The 26,242-nt window shown below is 41.7% G+C and overlaps 1 protein-coding gene across 1 annotated transcript in view; it reads left to right on the top strand.

The window, feature by feature from the left end:
- LOC144824340 (receptor-type tyrosine-protein phosphatase eta-like) overlaps nt 1-25,816 on the top strand; it is a 146,642-nt gene extending 120,826 nt beyond the window's left edge. The window contains exons 9-10 of the mRNA XM_078683457.1: nt 20,269-20,404; nt 23,829-25,816. Of these exons, the coding sequence (XP_078539583.1) occupies nt 20,269-20,404; nt 23,829-23,990 (298 nt within the window). The 3' untranslated portion in view covers nt 23,991-25,816. The remainder of the gene's footprint in view (nt 1-20,268; nt 20,405-23,828) is intronic.
- The last annotated feature ends 426 nt before the right edge of the window (nt 25,817-26,242 follow it).

Raw genomic sequence — 26,242 nt, 5'->3', positions numbered from 1 at the left:
GAAGTCCTACCTGGCCAGCCCCAGACCTGCACGTTCACTCTGATCCACTCAGCCAAACCCTCTATTGCCAGTGCAAACTGCATTGGCGACAGAGGGCAGCCCTGTCCTGTGCCCCTATGTATATGAAACTCTCTAGAAGTACAACCATTGATCTTCACTCGTGCACAGGGTCTTTCACAGAGCAGCCGGACACACTTCCAGTATCTGGGTGCAAAGCCCATTTTTTTCCAAGCCCTCCAAAAAGATACGGCCATTCCACAGAATCAAAAGAATTTTTAGGGTCCACCCAGACTACTACCCTCCCTAGGGGAAGGACTCAGCCACCACCAGACTATGAAGCCCAAAGCTCAAACAGGAGGTCCGCTAACTGATCCTTGGATTCACTTCTGGGGATCCTAGTGTCAAGGCAAGCAGTTCCTGTCTTCCTACTTCAGACAGCAGGGCCGTCCTTCTGAATCCTCCACAGGTCTGGGAGATTTCTAATGAGGCTGTGAAGGTACCACATTTATATCCAGTGCCAGCTTTTGTGCGTGGGGAAATTCCTGGCCTACTCCCAAACAGTTTCTGGCCAGTTCTTCATCTTTCCCTGTGTTTCACTCCAAACTGTGTAGGGTGAGGCAGGCAAGGGCAGGCCTGGTGTCAGGTTCCTTTGGGTGTGCTGCTTGTAGGGTCCTTTGAAGAGCAATCAGGACAGGGTGCAAACCCTCCTCAGACTTCCTGGAACAAAGACCCACTCCATCTACACCCAGGCTCCTTTTGTCCCTATTTCTGGAAGGAATGCATACCACACCACACCACACCACAGGAGAGCCATCCACAGTCATATGACCCTGGACACAACAGACAAGCACATTTGGTTTAGGAGGGAAAATGCCAACTTTCTAAAAGTGACTTTTTGAGAATAGTAAGTTGAAATCCGTTGTACCTTTGAAGAGGATTTTAAACTACATTTCAAATGAGTGGAAGAAGTATATCTCCATCTGTTCCCAAAATTAATCATTGGGGCATATTCTGAAGGACTGATCGCCGAGTTATCAGCACTTTAGTGCCACAAAAGAGGCAAAATATTCATCGCCCCATTCACAAGCTGGTGCAAAAACACACAAAAAACCCACTCCACGATATTCTCAACGATCAGCCATATTGGCGAAGCGATCCAAAAACAGGCGATAAGGCGCGTTAGCAGCAGGGAATGAATATCTGCCTTTTACTAGTGTTAAGCAGGAGAACAACCGGCAGTATGAAAGGGAGCCCAGCCCAGAGCCACATCTGCAGACCGACACATGTCATGGAGCTACTGATCATGCAACTCGGACAACCAAGAGGCCCACAACACCCAACGCCACCACCCCGAGGACCTCCCAACCCTCTCGGACTACCACTGAGGCAGAACAATTAAGACAGCGGTCCTACAGAAAACGCACCAGCCTCACAGACTTAACCCCGGAGGAAGTCATTGCCCACTACAGACTCAAAAGGACAACCATCCTCTGCGTCTTGACCCACATTGCCACAGGCTGATGGTACCAACAAGCGGACAAACAACATCCCTCCGCAGACAAAGCTGCTGGCTGTGCTGCACCTGTTGGCCTCTAGTACCTTCCAACCAACAATCGCCAGAGTTGAAGGAGTTTCACAGCTTGCCCTATCAAAGTTCATCACAACTGTCTTGGATGCCATCATCAGCTTGATACCGCAGCACCTTCACTTCCCCCACACTGCGCAGGAACAGCTGGATTCCAGGCAAGACAGCTATGCCATAGCTGGCTTCCTGCACGTGTTGGGGGCAATTGACTGCATACATGTCCTACTTGTCCCCCCTGCCGACACTGCACACAATTACCGCAAAAGAAAGCACGCGCATTCCATCAATGTGCCGGCAATAGTGGACCACCGGGGACTCTTCACCAACGTCGTCGCCACCTACCCAGGCAATGTGCATGATTTCTACATCTTCCGACAGTCCTTCATCAACCAGCACTTCGAGGATGGCACCTACATAAAAGCACTGCTCATTGCTAAGTACCAAATGAACACATCACACACCTCAACTCCACAATCATGCAACTCACAACTGTGGGAATGCACATGTTACAACATCACATACAACATGCCAAACAACATGCCCACCTACCAGACATGACAACACAAGGAACTGTGGTAAGAGGGGCCAGCCATGTAGACAAACCATCCACATCAAGGCACCTCTGCCACACAATAGCAGTATGCGGTGAGAGGTGGGAACCAAGTATGTGCGAAGGAGGCAAGTGACCAATGAATCAGTATGAACACAATGCCAATTGAGGTAGTGATGTGCTGGACAGACACAAGAATTCAGAGCACAGACATGTTCATGTGGACATATACTGCTGGTGTATGTAGTGTTGTAGACAGTGGACTTAACCATGTTACCTCAGGCAGTGGAGTGGACCTTGGACATGGAGCTATGTTTCCACCCCTGTAAGCGTAATCAGAGTGGGCTGGGCCAGCGTAGGAGTGGAAATTAATAGCCCGCGGCTCAAGGCGTAGTTCACTTCCGGGATGGCCACCAAAACAACTACTGCGTGTGTCTTTGTGTCCACCATATCCTGACCATAGACCTAGACACAAGTGGTCGACCACCTTCAACTGCCAATATCACATTGCCGTTGTCAGGCTTGTGGACATGCGCAGGTAGCCATGACAATGGTGTGTAGTAGAAGTGCAAATGATGCAACCACGCAGCGCACACAAGTAAATAGGCTCGGGGGAGTGAGGAGCAGCTGTGAGGCAATGTAATACACATGGATGCCACTCATTTGCCACATGCAAGACATGTCAAACATAAATCCCAAAGTCCCACACATCACACACCAATATACTGATAAGCCTGCCAACACAGAATGCAGAACCACCGATTGACACATCTGTCTCCCCTGTCACAGGTGATCAAGGATATGCACTCTGCCCGTGGATGATGATAACCCTCCGAACCCCGAACACCCAGGCCCAGAGGCAGAAAAAAGCAGCCCACAAATGCATCAGGGGCATTGTGGAGTGCTCATTTGGCGTGTTGAAGTCATGTTTCAGGTGCCTGGACATCACAGGTGGAAGACTCTTGTACAGCCCGCAAATAGTGTGCAAGATGATCATTGCATGTTGTGTGTTGCACAACATATGTATCCGCACCAATGCCCCATGGATCCATGTGCCAGATGCACCGGACAATGATGATGAGGCAGGTGGACCACACCCCAGTGCAGCAGCAGGAATAGCCCGATGGGACACTATCATTAACAATTTCTTCACATGATCATGTTACATTCAGACTGTCCTTAGCATTCATGGTACAGGACAGAATTACCACAGGCACAGCATTTGCATATCAATTTATTCCAAGACACATTCCCTGTGTGCACGTCATTCCTCTGCATTAGCACATCACTCTGACAAGTGTAAGTGCAACATTTAGTGCTGACAATTTCACCAATGGCAATTAGATGATGGCAGTGTCACCTCCGTTGTCGGGATCCTATTTTCCTGCGGACTGAACCGCATCTGTCTCTTCTTCTCCTCCTTGCCCTTCCCTGACCTCGGGGTCCCAGGCTGGTCCTCCGTGGGGCTTGTGGGGTTCGGGTTGTCTTCTGTACTTGCTCCGGCTACCTACATGGTGCTTCGCAGTTGTTTGTGTTCTGTTTGTGTTTCTTATTGCCGCTTTTATGCTGATTTCTGGAGCCCGACTTGTAGGACTTGCAAGCCTGGTGCTGATTATCGCTGACTCTTTTTATCTCAGTTAGGCCCAACGCAACTTTTTTCGCGTTCGGGTTTGAATTGTTTCGCCATCCCGGTAATATTATCACAGACATTTGACGCGTTATGGGGAAACTATCGCATGTTACCGCCGTGTTGAGAATGTGACATTGAAACAGACTTATTTTCCCGCGATGGACGGCGATATGTTAAATTGCAATAACCTATTTTGCCGATGATTATCGCACGTTCTTGAGAATATACTCCATTAAGTGTAATAAGGTAACCCAATGTTAGAGACAGCTTTGCTGCTGTGAAAAACAAAAACTACTTTTTAAATACAATGGACCCTGCCTAATGAGCGTTTCTGGGTGTCTTATAATTGCTAAAATGGAAGGTTTGGGCTTGGTTAACTGTTAATATTGCACTACAGGGTGCAGTGGCAGGCCTGAGACATGTTTTAAGTTCTACTTTAGGGAGTGGCACAATTAGTTCAGCAGCCCAGTAGTAGCATTTACGACCTGGGTGCACTTAGTACCATTTACTTGGGACGTGTAAGTAAATTAAATGTATCAACCAGGTGCAGGCCTTTATCTTGTAAAGTGGGATCCCATATGCCCATAGCCTATAAGTTAAATGCTACTAGTGGGCTGTAGCACTGATTGGGCCACCCACAGAAGGAGCTTATTAAACGTGTCTCAGGCCTGCCACTGCAGTGCCTATGTGTGCAGTCGTACTGCCACTTTGACTTGCCAATTAAAAAAATACACCAAGCCTTAAACTCCCCTTTTATTAAATATGAGTCACCCCTAAGGTAGGCTCTAGGTAGCCCTAAGTAAAAGGTAGGACATGTATTGTTATGTTGGGCATGTCTCAGTAGTGGCAAATAGCTAAAATTCATTTTTTACTACCGTGAGGCCTAACCCTCATATAGGTTAGAACTGGGAATTTCCTTACATCTGCTTAAGTGGTAATTCCTGATATGAGTGGAGTAGCTTTTTCATGTTGTGTATCTTTTGTTCGTAATGATAAATTCTCCTTACCAGTGAAGATGGATTTAACCTTCCTGATTTAGAAACACCACATTTAGAAAGTGGACATTTCTCAGCACTTACCGCTATGTGTGCCTGACAGCCTGTTTCTAATGCACATCTGGGCTGGGCTGGGTGACAGCTACATTTGTGCATTCCCTCTAAACAGCCACAACACAGGACACTCATCTGCATTCATCTGCCTACTAATGATTCTTCCTGGGCAGGGAGGAATGGGTGGGAGGTGACACTTTCACTTCAATAGGTAGTATCCTGTCCACACACAATGCACTGATCATCCCCCACAGTTAGGCTGGCAGACAGGACTTGGCTGAAAGGAATCTTTGTGCACTTCAGAGGGTTCCTCTCAGTCTGCCCCCACATCACATGCACTTTTGCGTATAAGTACTCGGTCTCTGACCCCCATCTAATGAGACACTTTCGGACCTGTAACCAGACATCACAGGCTCTACATCTGCACATTTCCAGAAGGACTGCTGTGCTGCCAGGAAGTACTGCCACTTTGCTCACTACTCTGCTTTACAGACCTGCTGCTTGTGGAGCTGCAAGAGGGAATGGCACTTTTCTACCTGCTTTGCTGTGCTGTCCTGCTGCCTACTACCTCTGCATTTGTGACTTGATGTGTTTACCAAGGGCTTGTTGGCTTATCCTCCGTTCCTAAAGTCCAAAGAAAGATGTGAGGTCATTGGTCACTTCTGGTCTAGAAGATATCAGACCTATGGGTGGTGCAGTGCTATTCATCAAAGATTTGACTTCCTTGGTTAGGTGCCATGAGCACTCTTGTTAAAAGGTAGGGTTTGCAGGTATATGTTGTCATCTAGAATTTCTTCATAATCTCTTCTAATTGGTAATGATGTGCATGAAGGACCTTAAAATAATTCTCATGATGGGTCATGCACAAAACACCACCATTAAGCAAAATATGCATTATTTTTGTCATTCATAGAGATAGCACATAAGGCACAATATGTGCATAGCAGAGGATGCGTCTTTAAAAAGAAACACATTTGTGAATGACAAATGTGAAAGTGGCTCTCCTCGAGCATTTGCATGGAGCTGTATGTCTTGTAACTGAAGAGGATTTTGCTAGTGACAAAAACGTTTCCTGACACAAAATATGGTAGTGAAAATGTACTCTGCATTGCTTGCCCTTCAGCACTTTTGTACACTTCCATTGAGCATAACAAATTGGTTGCTCTACCAATCTTTCTTCTATCCATCTTTTAATGTCAAGTTCATTTTGTGTATAACATGCACAAGGACCACAAATTGTATTTATGTGCACCAAAAATATGTGCTCGCGCATGATCTATGTTTGTTCCGTTGTGAAGCATTTGCATTTTGATTATATGTTGATGAATCTATTTTGCACAAGTTTGGGTTCACAAAATGTTCTTCTTTGAATCCCATAAATCCGTAAGACTAAATCACTGCCTAAATCTACTTTAGGATAAACAGCACTAAGTAGAGCGTCAGCTCTCCCTTGCTGAACGGAATAAAGGTTATGTTCCCAAAATGACAAAGACCCAAACCAGTTATGTTTCAGCACCAAAAGTGATTCCAAATAGTGTCCCCTGAGTCTTGTGTCAGCAACGGTTATGTTCAAGTCTTACAGATGCTCACAGAGAAGCCTTCTTGCACCACTGCCTAATTAGGGTTCTGTAATCTGCACACCCTTGGGATTAGAGGGACTGAGAATATGTTGGCGATTAATCATAACTTCATATGTGCTGGCCTTCAGAGGTGGCCCTGGCCACAACAGTCCCTTCTGCGGAATGTTTAAAGGGCTACTTAAGTGGGTGGCAGAATATGTTTTGTAGGCCCAACTGTAGCATTTACTTTACAGATCCTGGGTACATTTAGTACCACTTTGTTAGGAGTAGTACACATTTACTAGGAACTTACAAGTAAATTAAATTGGCCAATTGGGTGTAAGCCAATCCTACCATGTTTAGAGGAAGAGCAGAAGCACTTTAGCACTGGTTAGCAGTGGTACAGTGTTCAGAGTCCTAAGGCCAACAAAAAATGAATTCAGCAAAAACAGTATTAGTGAATGTCAAAAGTTTGGGAATGGCCCTGCAGAAAGGGCCAAGTAAAACCACAGTACAAACTAGAGCGTAACTCACTGAATTATACTCCATGGAATTCAAAAGAGTTACATTAAAACTCCACAAGATTTCGCAGAGTTCCGCAAGTGGACGGTATTCGGCACACTGCACTGCTCACACTGATTTTTAGTGCTGGGAGCATGTTCCACACTGTAAAATAACCACAAACAGCACCATGTTGTATGCCTGAGGGTGCTGTTTCTTTCTACCATTCAAGTAGATTTTCTACTCGAGCAGCAGCTTTCTCAATGCTATTGGTTGGGACCTGCCCTGAGAAATCTCTCTGGGAGGCATTTTAGCACCTGAAAACTGCACTAGGAGATGCAGATTATCCCTCTTGCTTTCACTTGCCCGCTTGGTGTGGGAGAGCTGCTGTGAGAACAAACTCTGCCATGCTGTGCCTAGAGGTGTTTTGCCAGAACTCCATGCTCCAAGCGGAACACGGAGTGGGCAAAACCCCACAAACTCCGCAGACAGTAGCCCACCCCCTAGTACAAACAACACTTGACACTTGTACAGAGAGCTCTTGGACATAACTTCTAATTTGTATACTAGTTTATAGTTCCATTCGGGTGGAGTCTGGTGATCATCTTTTCTATTTGTTTAGTTTATACAGGTCTTAAATAAGGTTTTCAATCAGTTCCTTGGTATCAGCTCAGCTGCTGTGTATCTTTGCTGTAACAATTGGGCTTGCTACTCTTTGTAAGAATGGAAAAAGGCCTAAGACCAAGGACCTATTTAACTTGCACCAATGTGATAGGATTGTGGGAAAGGATGGAAAATTGTGTGAGCCAAAAACTGTCTCTCTTGCCATAAAGTGATCATAAATAGTGAACTAAAATGAGCTAATAAGGTGAGAAATATATTAACGGATTTATGTAGTAGGCTGTTTATAGATCTGGTAAATACAAACCTTCAAGTGATAATTGCTAAAACTGAGTTACGTTTATTAACTAAAGTATGAGTGAAAACGATACGAGTTATTTGAGTCGTGAAATATCATCACAGCTAATGTGGGATTCTTGACTGAACAGAAAGGTTTTCTTTACATTGATGCTTTACTCAAAACGCCATTTAGATGGGAAGTGTTAAAATTAAGAATATTGCTGAATCCATTCTACTTCTGTTCAAAGTTGACAAATTCAATTCTAAGTTACAGCAGTAACTATATATGTTGCTTGAATGTAAGATGTAATGCTAAATATATCTTTCTACACTGTATTAGGTCACTGCCTGTAAGAAAGACATATAAAGGCCCATATTTGAGAAATATTGTAGTTTTGACCAGAGACAAACTACCGATAGCCCGTGCATTAGGATGGTTTTTATTAGTAGTAAATGTGAACCTGGTATGACACTTTTATATGGGTATGGTATAATGTAATAGAGTTCTCTTATTTGAAAGACCATGGACTAAATAAACACAATTTGACTACTCTTTGTACAGCAACATCCCCACTCAGTTTAGTGGATTTGATAGACACATTTTCTCTTGGATCCATAGGCTGATCACCCACATAGGAGATATTTGAGGAAAGGGAAAGTAAATGGTAAAAAATTAGTTCATCATGATTGAAATGTCTCTTTCTTGTAAAGGTTCTCTCATGCTCTGGAGAATGTTCTAGGCACGTTTGTTATTAAAAGGACTTATAAACAATACTAAGGGATATTGGAAAACCGGTAGAGCTCGGTAAAGCATTGTTCGATGCTCCTGTGCCCAGTGTCAGCCTGCACAGTAAATGATCCAACTTTCAATTTATGAGTATCAAATGACACAACATGCAGAAGTGAAACTGAACTGGGACCCAAGCAAGCAGGATCATGTCACCATATCCAGACCCTTTCCCTTGCTTCAAGAAACAGGTTAGACAGATAACCAAACTTCCATGCTCAAGTTGTCCCTCACCGAAGACACACTTTGTAAAGTACAACCCAGACTTGAGAAGAATCTTAATGACCTTTATAGGGCTCGAAAGATCTTCAAATTGTAACTAGATCTGCAGGTTTAGTAACTTTAATAATCTACTTGACGTAACTCTAATGTACTTCACCCGTGAACTGGTTTCAAATTGTGTGATCCTAGGCAAATATTTTGTCTTATGGAACTGCCATTTTATATTTTATGAATTAAGACAGCACATTCCAATATGCAAGTTCACTTTTCAGCTGTAGAAAAAAAATCTTTATTTACTAGACTAAATGTTTGCTCCATGTAATCGAGCCCATATATAGGACACACATGATTCCTGGCTTGCCACTTAGTACACTAATAGCATTGTCATCTGGGCAGGAGCAGTAATAATTCCCAGTTCATGTTTAAAAACTTACTTTTCATAAATATATTACCAAAGCATGATGTGGTAGTGCATTGTCATTTACAGATAGCATATTTTCCATTGAAATTGCCACAAAACTTTCCCACTAACATGTACTTTTACTGATAATAGCGCATAAACAATTTCTGGAAACAGGGTTTCAACAAAGATAATTAAACTTTGCACATCACCAAGTAAAGTGTTCTAATTTGTTTTGATCCTATAAAAATATATATTTCACCACGGAATTACAAAATTTGGTCTTCATAACAAGTAAAATATATTTGAAATGTTTAAACAGTTCACTTAGCTATTTCAATGTTGTGTTAGAAAAAAAGGCTGACATCTTACAGCCTTTCATTTAACATGCTTTGCAGTGTTCAATTGTCACACAGTTCACTTTACAAAATCCTTTAACTTAAGTCACAGAAAGAAACATAAATGTAATAAGATAAGCTGACTTTTGACCTCTGTCTCTGAAAGCCAGAAAATGTGACAAAATAACAAGATTTAATGGCACTTTTTATTGCTCTTTTACATTGTAAGCAATAAAGATATCCTTTAAATCTTATCTTGTCACATTTGCTCTTCTTTCAGAGACAAAGGTCAGAAGTCAGTTTGTCTTCAATGAAGTTAGAGGATTTTCAACTTGCCAGAAAGAATGAGTAGTCCCTAAAAATAGCTCCTCTTGAATAAATCTTACTCGAAAATGGAAAATGGAGTGGGTGAGTGGATTTTTCGAGCCCTGCCTTATCATTAGATAGGGCATTACTACCACTCTCAAACGCACATTCAAAAGCTTTCTGTTCACTTATCACTTCAAATCATGTACTGATTCCTTTAATTAATCTTACAGAAGACTCTGCTTCCTCAACCAGTAGGCTAGCAGGCTCACTTTGCTAGGTCCTCTTCTGATGTAAGGTTGCCTCCTGGATCATACCAAGGGTACAATGCACTTTAATGAATGCAAGGAAAACAGGAGTCTCCTGCTGTAGTTAGATTGTAAAATACAATAATTGGAGAGCAGTGAGCAAATAACATACCTTGGCCCAGGGCATCTGTTGCACTAATAATAATTTGCCACTGGTTACATCAGGGCTACTGTCCTTTCTGTCTGTAGAGAGGTCAAGATACACTTCTTCCATTGAGGAAATGAGAGGCCCATCTCCAGAGTCCCTACTAGAGCCAGTGCAAGTCTCTCACGGAACCACAGTTCGTAGAGCCCTGTACTACTATTAGAGCCAGCAGTGGCCATTTAAAGGGTGATACAGACTCTCTACCACCTTTTCTGCCTTGAACAGTAAGTATTGGAACACAACAAGGCACCGCCAACCTTCATGCGGTCTATATGTTGAAGTCTATAGTGTCATGGTTCATGATCTTTTCGTAGGGGTCACCTCATTTGCTCATGGGTATCACCTTGGGCATGGAACATTGCTTGTTGGCACAGACTTCAAACGTGGCATGTTCTTAAGTCCTGCAGGCGTCTTGTTTTGTCAGACTGACGCTTCTCAAGCTCTATTAGATCTCAGTAGACAAAGATCCGTGCCTTCCAACACTGTCCTTCCTGAGGCCTGTCCACTATAAGGACTGGGTGATCCTGAACCTATAAAGGTAATGCCTGCTACACCTTCAGGTCTAGCCCAAAAGCTACACCTCCTTGTGAAAAAGCCAAGTCTACTTTGCAAGAGTGTCTTGGTGCTTGAAAAGTAAACAATTCAGGTAGAGCTCCAGAGGATGGAAGGTTCAGGTTCCTTCTCAGCAAAAGCATACAATTTATAATGCTACAGATTAATCATCCCACAGCAGGCGGAACCTGCAATTTTCCCTCTTTTCTAAAGCTTCATGGTCGCAGCTCCAATTTAAAACTACCTGGTGCGTTAGGAGCGGATCAACAAAGCCACATAATTAGGGATGTATTGACCTATATTATATGTTAATACTAAACACACCAAAACATACCTTAGTAAATACCTCTTGAATTGTAGAACATTTGCCTAGATCTACTTTGTTCACTGGAGCCCTCTCTTGGCTTAGTACTTGCCTTCTAGGCAATGGTCAGGCCTGTGAAACTCAGTCTCAAGAATGATCTGGCTCTGCCAAATTTCCTGCATAGCAGCTACTATTGTTCCTTTACCCCAATAGGCCATTTTTCATTATGTCCCTTCGTATTTTAAGATCAGCGTACCTTTTTACTTGCAGGACTAACTCAATGTCTTCTGTTTTCTGTTTCCTTTTATTTTGATGCCTTTTGCAAATGCTTGTATGCATTTCAAATTACGTAGGGGTAATATCTGAAGGCTAGTCTTAAACCTGAGGAAAGGAATTTACACTCCACTCCGCAAGCTTCCAGTGGTGCTTTTGCTGCCTAGAATCCCACACTAGTTACATGGAGGTTTACTTTTGGTTTTTCAGGACCTTTTATTGAGCCAATCATTTTAATATTTTCGGAAGGTGTACTTAAACCTTTCCTACAGCCACTGACAGACAGAAATCAATACCAGTAAATTGATTCCAGAAAATGTGTCAGAATAAACATCTTAACATAAATCCTCTTCCTCATTTTCGCAGAATCCATTAGTAAGAGCTATACTATAAAGCGCCTTGAAACCCTCTGGGTATGTAGTGCGCTATACAAATGTTATGACTTGACTTGACTTGACTTAAAGGATGAGAGCATTTCAGCCCCTAGGTCCATTAAGATTATCCACCCAGAATAGCTCCCTCCATCGAGCCGCCATGCCTCCTAGCTCAGCGTAGTCTAGGCCGACCCAAAGGTATAATTTATAACGCTCTCATGTATTTTCAGCAGGTAGGTTCTCTAAATTCATAGGGCAAAAGAAGGGGGGCAGTCTGTTTTATAATGCAGATTTTTCATAGTTTTAATGGGAAAAAAATCATGATTTTATTAAAGGCACAAAGGCTAATATTATGCATATAATCCTGTATTGCTCCTCACAGCAGCAACAAGAAATAGCTGGAATTAGAACATCAACCAAAGTCTAGAACGTTGAACATGCATAAGAACCCAACACTGGCAGCCATCTTCCTTCTTTTATCCACTGCGAACAATGTTGAGTCCCATTAAGCAATATCTTGAAATCCAACAAAATTCAAACTCCATTGCTCCAAAGATCCACGTCTTCGTCTCCTTCTCAGCTCTGACCTACATAGTAAAAAATAACAATACATCAATAGGATAGGGCAAAATAGGGAGTGATAATATTAGCCTCGGTGCCTTTAATAAAATCATGGTTTTCTTCCCATTAAAACTGTGGAAAATCTGCATTTTATGACAAGGCCCGGAGGCCAATATTATGCATGTTCAAAGTTCATCCAGAACTTTCTGCAAAACATTTTCCACAGGCTTTAAAATAAAATCTTTTAAACCTAATGTCAGTAGACCAATCTGCCGCTTTCAAAATTCCACTTAAACTTGATCCCCTCATAAAAGCTTTACTTGCCATTGCTCCCCTTACTGAATGTGCCCCGAATACACTCACATCAACCCCTGACTTCCTCATTACCTCCTTAACCCACCTTGCTAACGTAGGAGCTGAAACCGCTCTAAATGGACTCCTAAAAGAACACAGATGTTTTGAACATTCACGCTCTCTCAAACCCATTGTTCTTCTCTCAAATTCCTTTAACCCCTTCCCCGCTCATGACGATCTCAGCTCGTCATGAGTTGTGCCGCTCGCACGCTCATGACGAGCTGAGCTCGTCATGTAACGCGGCTTTTTAAAAAGCGCGGTTAAACAACTAACCACACACAAGCTACTATGTCCCTCTAAACTCTGATAAAATATTGCCCTAGACATAGTCTTAGTTCTCCTAATTAACTCGAAACACACACCTTCTGGCTGGTAACTCCGTGATGACACCGCCAATGCTCTAATGTCTGACACCTTTCTAAAAGAAACCAAACACAGAAGCATAATTCAACTTCCAAGATAACATCCTTAAACTCAAACCAGAATTTGGCCCCCAACTCTCCACTTCCTTTAATACGATCAACACATCCCAAAGGTAAGTGCACTTAGCTCCAGGAGGTAACTCTAAATGAATACTCCTTACAACTCTTTTAACCAAAGCATGTTGACCCACAGGTAATCCTCCAACCAACACATGACCTGCTGAAATTGCTGACCTGCTCAAATTCACTGAACTGTACGCAAATTCTCTTCTAAATAGACTAAATAAATAATTCACAACCTCCACTACAACAACTGAAACGGGATCCAAATTCCCTCTCAACACACCAATCACACCACCTTCGCCATGCCGACCTATAGGCCTTGGTTGTTCCTGGTGCCCATGATCCACAGATAAGCTCTGAAGCCTCCACAGAGACCTGCCATACCCTCCTGAAATCAGACACCCCAGAAATCTCAACTGCCCTAACATCACAAGATTGTGAACATTCTTTTCTGCAGCCATCAAAATTTCCAGTAGCAACACCGGATCCTCCACCAACAGGTTCATCACATCTGGAAACCAAACCTGAGTCTGCCAAAAAGGGACAATCAACACCATATTTGCCTTCTCACTTCTCACCTTCAACAACACTCTCTGTATCATCGAGAACGGAGGGAAATCATACATCCTTCCCGTTCCCCACTCTTGCAAGAAGGCATCTATCCATTCACCTCCGGATCCGGTCTCCAACTGTAAAACTCCCTTAATTACGTAATCAATCTGTCTGCAAACAAGTCCACCTCCAATGGACCCCACCTCTCCTGAAGACCCAGAAACACTCGCCTGTTCAACCTCCAATTGCTGGCATCCCTTAAATACCTCGAATTCCAGTCTGCTTCCACATTGTTCTTCCCTGGAATATACTGTGTCTGCACCATAATTTCTCTGTCATGCAAAACTTCCAAAACTCCTTTGCTAACTCCACTAGACCCCATGAACGTGGTCCAGCCAACTTGTTCACATACCAAACCGCTGAAATGCTGAACACCTTCTACAACACACAACATTTCGCCTGCCACTTTAGAAAGCTCCATATCGCAAAGGACCAGGCTAGAAGTGTCAAACAATTTATATGTAACTTTTTCTCCTCCAGGGACCAGAGACCCCCTGTCATCATTGCTCCACAACTCGCTCTCCAACCAAGCAAACTCCCATCCGATTCTATCACCATCTCTGGTTTTCCTCTGAAAATCGCTCTCCCATTCCATGCTTCCAAGCTCATCAACCACCATTCTAACTCCTCCTGCGTTTCCAGATTCATTCTCACTTTCTGACAATACTTCGCTCCCTGTCTCAAATAATATGCCTTTAATGTCTGAAGCGCGCTGAAATGAAAAGGCGCTGGAAAAATTGCTTGAATTGAAGCTGACAGCAAACCCAGCAACCTCGCCAACTGAAACAATGTTATCCAACCCACTTCTTTCACTCTCTTCACCTGTCTGTGAATCTTCTTCACCTTGTCCATCGGTAACTTCAATACACAGTCCAAGGTCTGTATCTGAAAACCTAAAAACTGTATTTCCTGAGCTGGAACCACACTCGACTTCTCCCTGTTTACCACAAATCCCAAGTCCTCCAAAACATTTATCGCAAACTCTGTCTGCTTTAAAGCCAAATACTTTATCTCTGCCATTATCAAAATATCATCCAGGTATACAATCGTCTGAATACCTCTTGACATCACCCAACCCACAACTGGTCTCATCAACTTCGTAAAGCACCACGGAGCCTATAACAGTCAGAATAGAAGACCTTTGAACCTCCATCTCCTTCCGTTCCACTGAAATGGAGATAATCCCTCTGCTCCACACACACTGGAATCATCAGATAAGCATCCTTCAGATCCAACCTCATCATCCAATCTCCCTCTCTTAATAAATCTCTCAGCATGTGTATGCCCTCCATTTTTAAATGGTTGTAACACACCCAGTTGTTGAGCTCTCTCAAATGTATTACTGGCCTCAGACGCTTGTCCTTTTTCTCTACCAGAAAAATGTTGCTGACAAAACACCCTGGAACATTCTTTGCAACCTCTAATGCACCTTTCTCTTCCAAAGCTCCTACATCCAGTGGCACTAACTTCTCCTGCTCTTTTGTAAACCTCAACAAGCATGAAATCTATCTGATATCCCTGTACTGTTTGTAAGACCCATGGATTTTGTATAATTTCTTTCGACCTTAAAGCAAAAAGGGCTAGTCTGCTGCCCACTTTTACAAGAGTAGAAATAGGGTCTTTGCATAACCTAACCTGAGGAAGCTATTCCTCTCCTTTACAAAAGGGTGCCACGACCTCTCGATCTGTGTCTTTGCGGAAAGAATCTGCCTTGTTCAAACCTTGGTCCAACTCTGTATCTATAGCCATAATTGTAGGGTCTGAATCCTGTCGAAAAAGAACCTCGAGTGAATCCTTCCTAATATAGTTTTGAGCTTTTTGAAAAGAGTTGAATGTCCCAACATACCTGGACAAATCTTTTACAAACTCTTCTCCGAAGAGCATTCGCTCACTTCTTGCTCCAAACTCTTTATTTGCCAGTTCCACTAACTTGGGCTCAATCTTCATTAGAATACTTTTCCTTCTCTCAATGCATAATGCCGCATTGGCATTGCCTAAAAGGCATATAGCCCGCTGCACCCTTTGGCGCATTTCATCAACATTTACACCTGTATTCCCAATAAGTGCTTCTTCACACAAATCGAAAACCTTCGTTAAAGGTCCAAGTATATCCAGTAATCTATCTGACACCCTTTCAGACCGTTGTCTAAACCCCTCCTTGGTTCTCGGACTGTTTTGTTTAAGAAACTCATCATTTTGTATCAAGGTCTGGTGTCTAAGCCACCTTCTTTTCTAGACTAGGTCTTGGGCACTCAGAATTTAGCCTAGTCCTCACCTCTTTAGGAATTGACCTCCTATATACATCCAGTGTGAAATATACATCCGTTGAGGTGATAAAGGGCGTTGTATCAACAAAGGGTCAAACATCTCTCCGCCCATGGGATCCACAAAATCCCCTAATTCCAATTTAATCCTTTTCACATCCCTTTTTCTCCTTTTTTTCACAACCTCTTCTTCGTCACTGTTCTCCAAACTTGTAGAACTAATACGTTCTACATTCCCACTTGAAGAAGATGAATCACACGCCACTACACTGTAGCTTCTTCTCTTTGCCTTCATAGCGACCCCTTTGGCCTTTATAGCCCTCTCCTCTCCATGCACCTTACGTTCAAGATCTTTCTTCTCCATTACCTTTTCCTTATTATTTTTCTTCTCTTTTCTCTTCACATTACTTTGATTAGAACCACATGCAACAACCTCTACCTCCTCGGTAGACCAGAATACCTCCTCTTTAACAGACTTCTTCTTGCTACTCTGTTTGCCCAGCTTTTTCTCCACAGTACTCTCTATTTTTCTGTCTAATGTAAATGACAATTCCCCAAACATCTTATCCATGTAAGCTTTAAACCTTTCCTCAAACACAGATCCTTCCCTTTACTCCATCTTTAAATATTCCTAGAGTGAACTCCCAAATAGCTAAAAGTCCTTTATCAAAATCACTCCTAACTCAAACCAACCAAATTCACCCTTTAAATATTAAGTTTTCTTCAAAAACATCACTCCTTACTTACTTATATTCATTATCAACTCTTTCCGACGCTCCTGTCACAACTGAAATGACCCCTCTTCGAACTCTTCATCAGTTTCTTAACTCTATCCCAAATTATGGCATTTCCTTTTCACATTGCTTTCAATTTAAATTAACCCGACTTCTCAAAATGGCCACCTTACGCTACGTTACGCGTACGGTGGCCCGACTAGTCTATTCAATTACCTCAGCTGAGAATACTCGCGCTGAGGTACAAAACACTGTGCGCGAGTCGTGCAACTCAAACGCACGCTCGTGCCTTCCTATCGCGCTGCAAGTCCATGACGCCACAATCTTCCTACACACCCTCGTGAGGTGTTTTATCTTCGCATACGCTGATCAACTGACAACGGTAATAACCTCAAATGTATTACCTAAACGATGTCAATCCTGAACCGCCAAATACGTATATACAAGGCGAAAAACACATAAAACTGCCTAAAAATATAATAACTGCTCTGTCTTAAATAAAAAATATTCCTACATAAAGATACTATTTCTTGCGCTGCAAACCAAATATAATCAACATACATAAATATCTAACATTCCACTCTATAAATACCTTTAAAAATATCAATTAAATTAGTATACCAAAAGTCACTAAGGACATTATAGAAGGATGTACGTATCTTTCCTTGAGCAGCAACAAAAGAAGGAAGATGGCTACCAGGGTTGTTTTCTTTTTAATGCATGCTCAACGTTCTAGACTTTGGTTGATGTTCTAATTCTAGCTATTTCTTGTTGCTGCTGTGAGGAGCAATGAAGGATTATATGCATAATATTGGCTTCCGGGCCCTGTAATAAAATCCTTCCTTTCTGAACGTTTTTCTTTTTAGATTTATAGCAATTAATCAGAAGTTTTAATTTTGCCCCAAACCCCAGATATGACCTATTTAGCAGCACAAAGGATTAGGGACTTGTTTAACACAGAGAGAAGGCAGCAGGAACTCTTTCTGTTAGAGAGGCCTAGAAGAAAATGTAGGGCCTCTAGAGCTGTAGGGATGGTCGTATAAAAATTTCACAAATGTACTGTTTTAACTTGTGCTTTAATGCCTCCGGCATTAAACGTAAATAGTTTGTGATGGAGTAAAAATCATTTTAACACCCCAGGACTTGAAAGTGCAATAATGTAAATGCCACTCTTAACCATGCTCTACCAACAGGAATCAAATGCCTCTACCCACTGATTGCCCCAAGCCAATTAAAATCAACAAAGCATAACCAGAAAAGATTTATACCCACACCAGGAATCACTGCACCCTACGATTCCAGGTCATACACACCAACCCTAAGTCCTCTTCCCTCCTGTCTTCTTGCTTACACATGGAGCGCTTGAGATGACATATCCCCAGAAGCCCTGAGAAGATGTTGACAAATGTGCTTCATCTTTCAGGCAATGTAAATCCGGCCTGAGCCTCTGTCTTCTCCCCGGTGCATTCTCTGAGTCGCATAAGTGCTTTGTGAATACCGAAAGTCATAAAGTTAGACTTTCATCTCAGTTTACCTGTATGAAGCGGGCCCTTTGAATCTCATTAGTGCTGGTGCAAAATGGCTCAGGCTGCAGCTGTATCTTCAGGCTATGGTTTCCTTATCTCCTTTACACTTTTAGCTTCTGCCTTCTGGTAATTCTGCCTCCAAAACCTCCTTCCAAAGGGGATCTTACATACCAAAATGAGTAAGTGCCCTCTGTGAATACCAAAATGAGTAAGTGGTGAACTTGGATTAAAACCTGGAATAAAGTGGATTACTTTCTGAATACTTTTGGATAAAGAGAATTAAATGAAATACCAAATGTGTATCTGGCTGTGCAACTCAGTGCTGACTCACAAATTGTGGGCGATCTTTTCTTTGTTGCTAACTTGTAACGGGACAGACTTTTTTCCTCCCCTGGAGTTAGGGCTACCTCATGTGTAGGTAACTGAGTATATGGGGACATACCAGCCTTAGTAATGAGGGCCTAGGTGTTTTACCTCCATTTTTCACAACAGGCGAAAACAGTGACGTGGGCTTGGGATTCTGAGGGTGACTTCCTATAGAAGTGTCAACAGGATGCTAAAGGTCATATCCTTGGCATAGCACTGACTGACCTCTATCACACAGGTGAAGCAAGGATCTGCTCCACTTCATTGCATATGGCTGCCAATGACTCAGATGAGATGCACAAATATTTATTTATACAAATTATCCCAATGTGCAAATTCTAGCTAATTCCCCAGTGTCCTCAATTATTGGAAGCAAAACGTATCAAAGTCTGACTACCGAGCTCCCCAAACAAATCAGTAGGCAATTCCGTCACACATCCCATTCCCTCAGTCAAAGGTTTACACCAATGTGTTTGTCACAAGAGTAATGCCGACAACTTATTATCCATTGTAACTGTTGTTAAGATTGTACCAGATACATACACGTCACCAGTGCTGGGCCAGCTTGCACAATGTTCATCTTTTAAACCTTCCACTAACTTAGCCCCACTCTTTAGCTCCTAATGCATCATCAGGATCCATGTCACTTTCCCTCTTGACACCACCGCTATAGATTCCACTGCCCTCTTCACCTACATGCCGTGGCCGCCCAACAAACATTCAAACATTCATACTGGACCCATGGAGTCCTTGCCTTAAATCCGAAGAGTCACATGTTCCAGCCATCACCTAACACACAGCAGAGGGACCATAGCGTGAAGCTGGCCAGAACAGCTCTTGATTTACGTGGTACTATTGCCCTGTAAAAGTCGTACATTCTACTCTATTGCTGGCTGCCTGCATTTACGATATTACGAACATGTACCACTTGCAATGTCCTGTGTGTTTAGCATTCTGCTAGATTTACTCAGTCATATCCCTAAACCTCTTACAGTGCTTACTGATAATACTGAGTAGTTGTTGATGATTTCAGAATCTCCAATTCCTGGCTGCATGTGCAGAACAGATGGAGTAAATAACACAGCTTCTGCATGGCACATTTTGGCTCAGATGTTTTAGTTCAAGTTTCCATAATCTTTTTGCTTATTGAATTCCTAATGCTCAGGATCAGCCACTATAGTAGAAATATGTTGAAACCCAATTAAGGCACATTTCTCCAATTTACGTGGAACTCAAATTGTGTTTGCCATTGGTGTGAACTCTGACAAGTCTTTCTGGACAGAGGTACCTGTGGGTGTTGTTCTGATATCTTTGAGAACCATAAAGTTGTTAAAGGTGAAGTGATATTGTAGAAGATCGGACCTATGATTGTTCTTTAGAAAAAAGGATTGTGGAGATGTTTTATGGGGGTAAAGGAGTGGTGGGGGAGGGGGTCACTGGACGAAAAGTGCTGCTGCACAATCTCCAATGAAAATGCTGTCACAGTGTATGACGGAGCACTGCCAGTACATCTGGAATGTCCATGGCATGGTAATTATGTAAGCAGCTGTATCTATAATGTATCATTTCACTTTTCTTTCTAGTGCTGGTGTTGGAAGAACAGGGACATTCATCGCCATTGACCATATAATCTACCAAATGGAAAGAGAGAAAACGATTGATATATATTCAATAGTCCACAATCTCCGAATGCATCGTACATTGATGGTGCAAACCGGGGTAAGACTGATGGCTATGTTTCAGACTGCACGATTTATCTTATTAGTAGGACTCTGCATCGTTCTTTAAAAACTGTGTAACATTCTCTAGTTGTGAAGCTGATAACGTTTTATAAAAAATGCAAAAAAGGGAGGCCCTGTGCTGCAGCCAAAAGTTCCCCCCTGCAGAGCAGTGCTGAGCGCTGCATTCACTTGCCTGGTTTTATTGACGCTGTTCTCCTTTTCCGATCCCCACTTCATATCTATTGCTTGATTCCAGAAATCCCAAGGTGAGACTTCTAGGACAAGGAGAAGTAGATAATACTGCCAAGCCGCTAATATTTAATTTTGCTTCGGTGGTCTCAAGTGGGGCTGTGAAGTGGGGGAAACACATTTGCATGTTTTCAATTTTTCTGATCCTAGAAGTCAAGCAATAGACTTTCGACACACAGGATAAGGGAATGGAGGAGCCTGACACACAAAAGCAAGTCCCTGCTGCTGGGGTCCTGTCCAAGGTAGATGCAACATCTGCTTCCAAGGCTTGCACACATTTAAACTGCACTGCTTCAGGCAAATTGTGAGCAGTTTGAAATTGCCTAAATGTGTCTGCCTAGTTAGAAGCAAAGCTTCAGTAGCTGGCTAAAAACAGAACCTCTCTCCATCACCCAGGCCTGGGTTAGATGACTAATCTCCTCCACTGGCAGTGGAATAACACTTGAGGAACAGTAAAGGCATTTTCTGTGTGCCCTGGAGCAGGATATGGGCTGTTGACCTGGCACCAACACCAGTAGTGCTGCAGGCTTTGTTGTAAACAGCAAAATTCGATTGCTTGAAGTTCAGCAGGTAGAGGCAATCATAGCTCTGTTACTTTTTTTTCCCGATATACTAAGTTCAGATTGTGGAAGCATACTTGGTTTTCCCAGAGGGGATTCTAAAGCTCGTACTCAAATCTGAAATAAAATAAAATGAAGATATCACAATGCTTAATGAAAACAGAGGAAGAATAGATGAAATATAACAGCACACACACAAAGGAGACACACACCTTGGGCGGGAGGAGAGCAAACTATTTCACAGACCAACCACCTTATTATTATTATTATTATTATTATTATTATTATTGTGTTGTGTGAACAAGTTTGCTTAATTGAAACAGGTGCACATCACAGACTTTACCTGGCATACCATCTTAGAAATCGAAACCTCGCTAAACATCAAATATAACTAACCAATGTTCGCCATTCCCACCCTTATGAGCCCCCCACAAGCCCACCAGCAGCTATCTCATTTAACTGCAGTGCTTTTCTCCATTTTACTTTTTCTACTTCCCTACAGCTTATGAGTGCAAGTATGAACCCCTAAACAACCAAATGTCTTACAATTGAACCTTGGACTACCTGCCTACCCTCGCTTTGGACATGGTTCCCCAACTGGGAATTCCAACCAGTCTTCAAAGAAGTCATTCAAAACTTCTGAGAACCTTTTAAGCACCTGCTCCAAGCAACAACTATGCAATCTCCAAGCCTCTGCACACCTATCTCAACAACACATCCCAAAAAGGGCGAACCCAGAGCAAAATTAACCCCCAGGAGTCCTAGATAATGTGGCAGGTGGGTGGTGATAAATACCTACTGCTCCCTGTCACCAGCCACCAAGTCACCTGAACCTTAACAGGGAGCCCAATGTGATGCTATTCATGCCTTGGCCTATATTGGGCTACAAATCCAGTCCACCACAAAATGGCAGCTCTTGGGCTGCACCACCCTCCCAATATTCCCCGGGCCAGACCTCTGTGTGGTCAGTTGCCCCTCAAATCCCCCTTCTGAAAATGTTTGACACAATTTATCCATGTAATTCAGCAAATGGATCACACAAATTCACCATAATTAGCAGTGGTTCTAGTTGTGCTTGTGTACAATTAATATATATATATATATATATATATATATATATATATATATATATATATATATATATATATATATTATATATATATATATATATATATATATATATATATATATATATATATATATATATATTGTGCTGCTAACAGTAGGTTTAGCTATGTCAGAAAATAGACTGAGAAAAACAAAAAGTAATGGTTGCATTTCAGTCCAGCATTTTGCATGCTGTATTTTCTGTGCCAACTTATAAGAAATGTATGTTAACTTCAGTTATTACTTGTGACACATGGGACGAGTTTATTGAAAGAAAGTCTGTTCTCTTTTTTATGATTACCCAAGTTACCTATCTTCATCCTTTCTTTTCTATTCTCTCTCTTTCTTTCACCCTGTCCATAATCTCCTAGCAAGTCAATGTAAAGGGATGCAGCTAAGCACGCATACCAATTACCTGTAGCTACGGCAACACCAACCATGTTTGGCTGGTACCTCGTAACAGAAAAGCTAATGTACTTGTCTGTAAAGAAAACTAATAAAATACTTTGAAATCAAAAAAAGAATTGAATAAAAAAGGGATTGCGCTTCAGTTAGGATTCCTTACTTCTGACTCTTGTCCACGTAGATATTCATTAAAGATCCCTAAATCTCCAACAAAACAGCAACGTAGTCTTGTGAAATCTTAGTGTGTATTTTCTGACAACATAATTGGCCAAATTGGTAAACATGATCCCTAACCAACGTTGGTGACACAATTGCTTAAAACCTGGGATCATGGCATTCAAGAATTTTGGAGAAGATAGTTCTTGGACTAAAGGCAGAACAAAAATATGCATGAATATGGAGGCAACCTGAGTCTCTCGTTTGTTGATATGTTTTTATATTTCTATGCATTGAAAGATCTGTGGCCAGATGTGTCAACGCTTTTTGTGATCACAAACGGGGCGATTAGCAGAATAGGCCTGTTTCCGATCCCAAAAATGCGTTTTGCAATGTATAAAACATTTTCTAATCTCAATATGGGTAATCACAATTATTTGCGATTACCTAAATTGCGAATGCAGTTAGAGAATCGCAATTTGCAATTCCCTAAAAGCAATTCTTGTAGCCATCGCAAATTGCAAATTAGCATTAAGGAATCGCAAATAACCACCAACTTGTAGTTGGTGGTAATTTGCAAATTCCTTGAAAAAAGCACTTTTTAGCATTTTTATAAGTGTCAGGTGGTGTGCGCCACATGTGCACACATGCATATTCCAGGGGTGCATCAGAGTGCCCTTTTCGCCCCCTAGCTCCCTTGAAATTGCATTCGCAATTTGCAAGTACCTATTTGGTACTTGCAAATTGTGAATATCTTCCCATTCATTCCTATGGGCCTAAATGCAATTCTTGTAGCCATCGCAAACATTTTTGGACGACACATTACGCTGAAAGATTAGTAGTACATATCATTAGAGTTAAACAGACTGGAAAAAGATACTATGGTGCAACATTTGCAGAATCTTTTTTGCAATTTGAATGAATGTTTTTTTAATTACCTTTCAGGCTCAATATATTTTCTTGCATCAGTGTGCTTTGGACATGATTAAAGCACAAAAGCAGGCCGCTGATTCTGTTGAATATGAGAACTCAGATCCAACCTCCATCTATGAGAACATACCAACTCGTTCAACCTCCAGAAACATGGCAAGATCTGCCTACCGATGAAGGACACCTTCTTAAAACTTTTTAGTGCATCAATTTGGACTCTGATTAGAGAAATGCAGTTGTATGCTTTTACGGAAAACAATGTTTTCCTTTTTTTAATATAAGTATTATCTTTGAATTAAAAGGCACAACACACCATTATATTTTGCTCCATATGACTGTGATGATAAATGTAATCAATGATAATGTAATAAATGTACCTGAAATGTGCATCTCTTGAATCTGTGGGCTGGTTCATTACTGAGGAGCACACAGTGTATCCCAGTTACTTCAAAGAAGATGTACATTCTGTAGAAAGTACAGTCTATTCTGTAATTAAGACTTTGATTGTAATATATTCTGGATTGACGATTTGAATGGAGTCTTGGCTTTTGCATACTTCTCCCTTGGAATAGGAAAGTAAGGGACACATTTCAACATGGTATAATATGCAATGTTAATAGTCTTCAAATGCAAACTATATACGCCCATTGCAAGTGGCCACCTGGCTTACGCACCAATTGAATTAACCAGAATTAGGCTACCGAATTAGCCTTGCTACATTTCTTTGACTCAGAGCTGAGCAGTAATTGTTTTTGGATTACCAACATCTTTTGGTAATTTCGTTGTATACAAACAAAAGATCCTCTGAATATTTAACATATGGATTTTGAAAAAGCCTTTCCAGTTATGTGGCCTAATTAATCAAGAGATGCAGTTTTTCCAATTTTTCAGTGAACGAATAATATCCAACTTAATATGTTAAAACTGTGTTCATAAGCACATTTTTGTGGTTGGGTGTAAGCCATGGTGATACATTTCAAAAGCAGACCTTAGCCAAACTCTGGCGTCCAGAATGCTGTTGTGATAAATGTGGTGGTGTTTAATGTACGGATTGTATGCTATTGTTTGAACAGTCAAGGCAGTTCCAAGTCACATTTTAAACTATTCTGTTCAGAAGGGATAGATGCTCAGGGAATTCACATGTAGAGACGGTCTTCCTTTCATATCAACGCACTTTGAACAGTTTGCATTTACTTTCATAACTGTGAATTTCATAGAAACTTCACACAAGGAAGTCGAAAAGAAAGAAAGCAGGAGAGGCTCGCACAGTTGGCATGAAGCAAAAATGTACTTTCACTATTCAAACTGCCTTTCTGAAATATTCTCACATGGTTGGCACGCAGAGGTGATAAATGCTTCCCTTTCAGATGTAAGATAATTAAATAAAGCTCAAAACTGAGGAATTTGAAGACTCTATGTCGAAGATCTGAAAAATCTAAGTTTAGATATTTTCTTGAATCTGAGAATAATAGCATAAAATATTTCACAATTCTGCTCTGCATACTCTTAAGTTGAACATAAACCATAATGAAATCTAGTGGAAGTATATAATTGTTGTATGAATGTCTGTCAATGTCGTTCTGCTGTTACATTTGTTGTAGTAATATGTGGTAGTGTCATAACATCATCGTTCGGAATGAACTCATTGTGATGAAAACGGTGATGGTGCAGACGACGGCGATTGATGTGTTTGCCTCAAATGGATCTTATTGCTGGATCAGAATATCTACCCAGAAAAGTCGCCAGAATGGAGGTGCTATTGTGACTATGTTACACAGAGGACTGACACTCACTCAGATGTTGAGGAGTTTTGTACAGCCAAGAGAGTCATCTCTACTGGCTCCAGGAGCATTTTAGACTTTGGCATATTTTGTCCATACTGTGTTCTTTGTTAAATGTACTGTATGCTCAAGTTTACTTCTGAATACTCTGAATGATGTATAACTGGTCTTCGAGTTACTTAAGCCCATTGAAATAATCAATAAAGCAAGATTTGACACCCACTGTTGCATTGTGAAATGAGAAAGAGAGAGAGCCAGAGAGAGAAAGAGTGAGTGTGTGTGTGTGGGTTTGTTTGTGTATGTTTGTAAGGTGCTGAACTATTGCATGTGATGGCCTTCAAGAAATACATGGCATAATATATAATTTTTTTGAATAATCGCAGTTATTGCACAACTAATCTCCCCAGGTCTTGTTCAAGACCATAATCTCAATCCAAGTCCCCAAATGGAAACATATTTTCCCCCTATCTTGCTCATGGTCAAGTTGAAACACCTGTATAATTTTGTGCATTCAGTACTATCCCAATGATCCCAATGATTCACCTAAATGGGACAAGAGCTTGTTTGAGAGGCAATTCTAACGCCAGTGGGTGTAGACCTTGTGTTAATACTTGTAACCGTAATTGGTAATCACTTGGATTTACAGTT

This window comes from Lissotriton helveticus, chromosome 3_1 (genome assembly GCF_964261635.1).
Source record: "Lissotriton helveticus chromosome 3_1, aLisHel1.1, whole genome shotgun sequence".
NCBI lineage: Eukaryota > Metazoa > Chordata > Amphibia > Caudata > Salamandridae > Lissotriton > Lissotriton helveticus.
The sequence above is the reverse complement of the archived record's forward strand: the minus strand, read 5'-3'. Positions and strand labels throughout refer to the sequence as shown.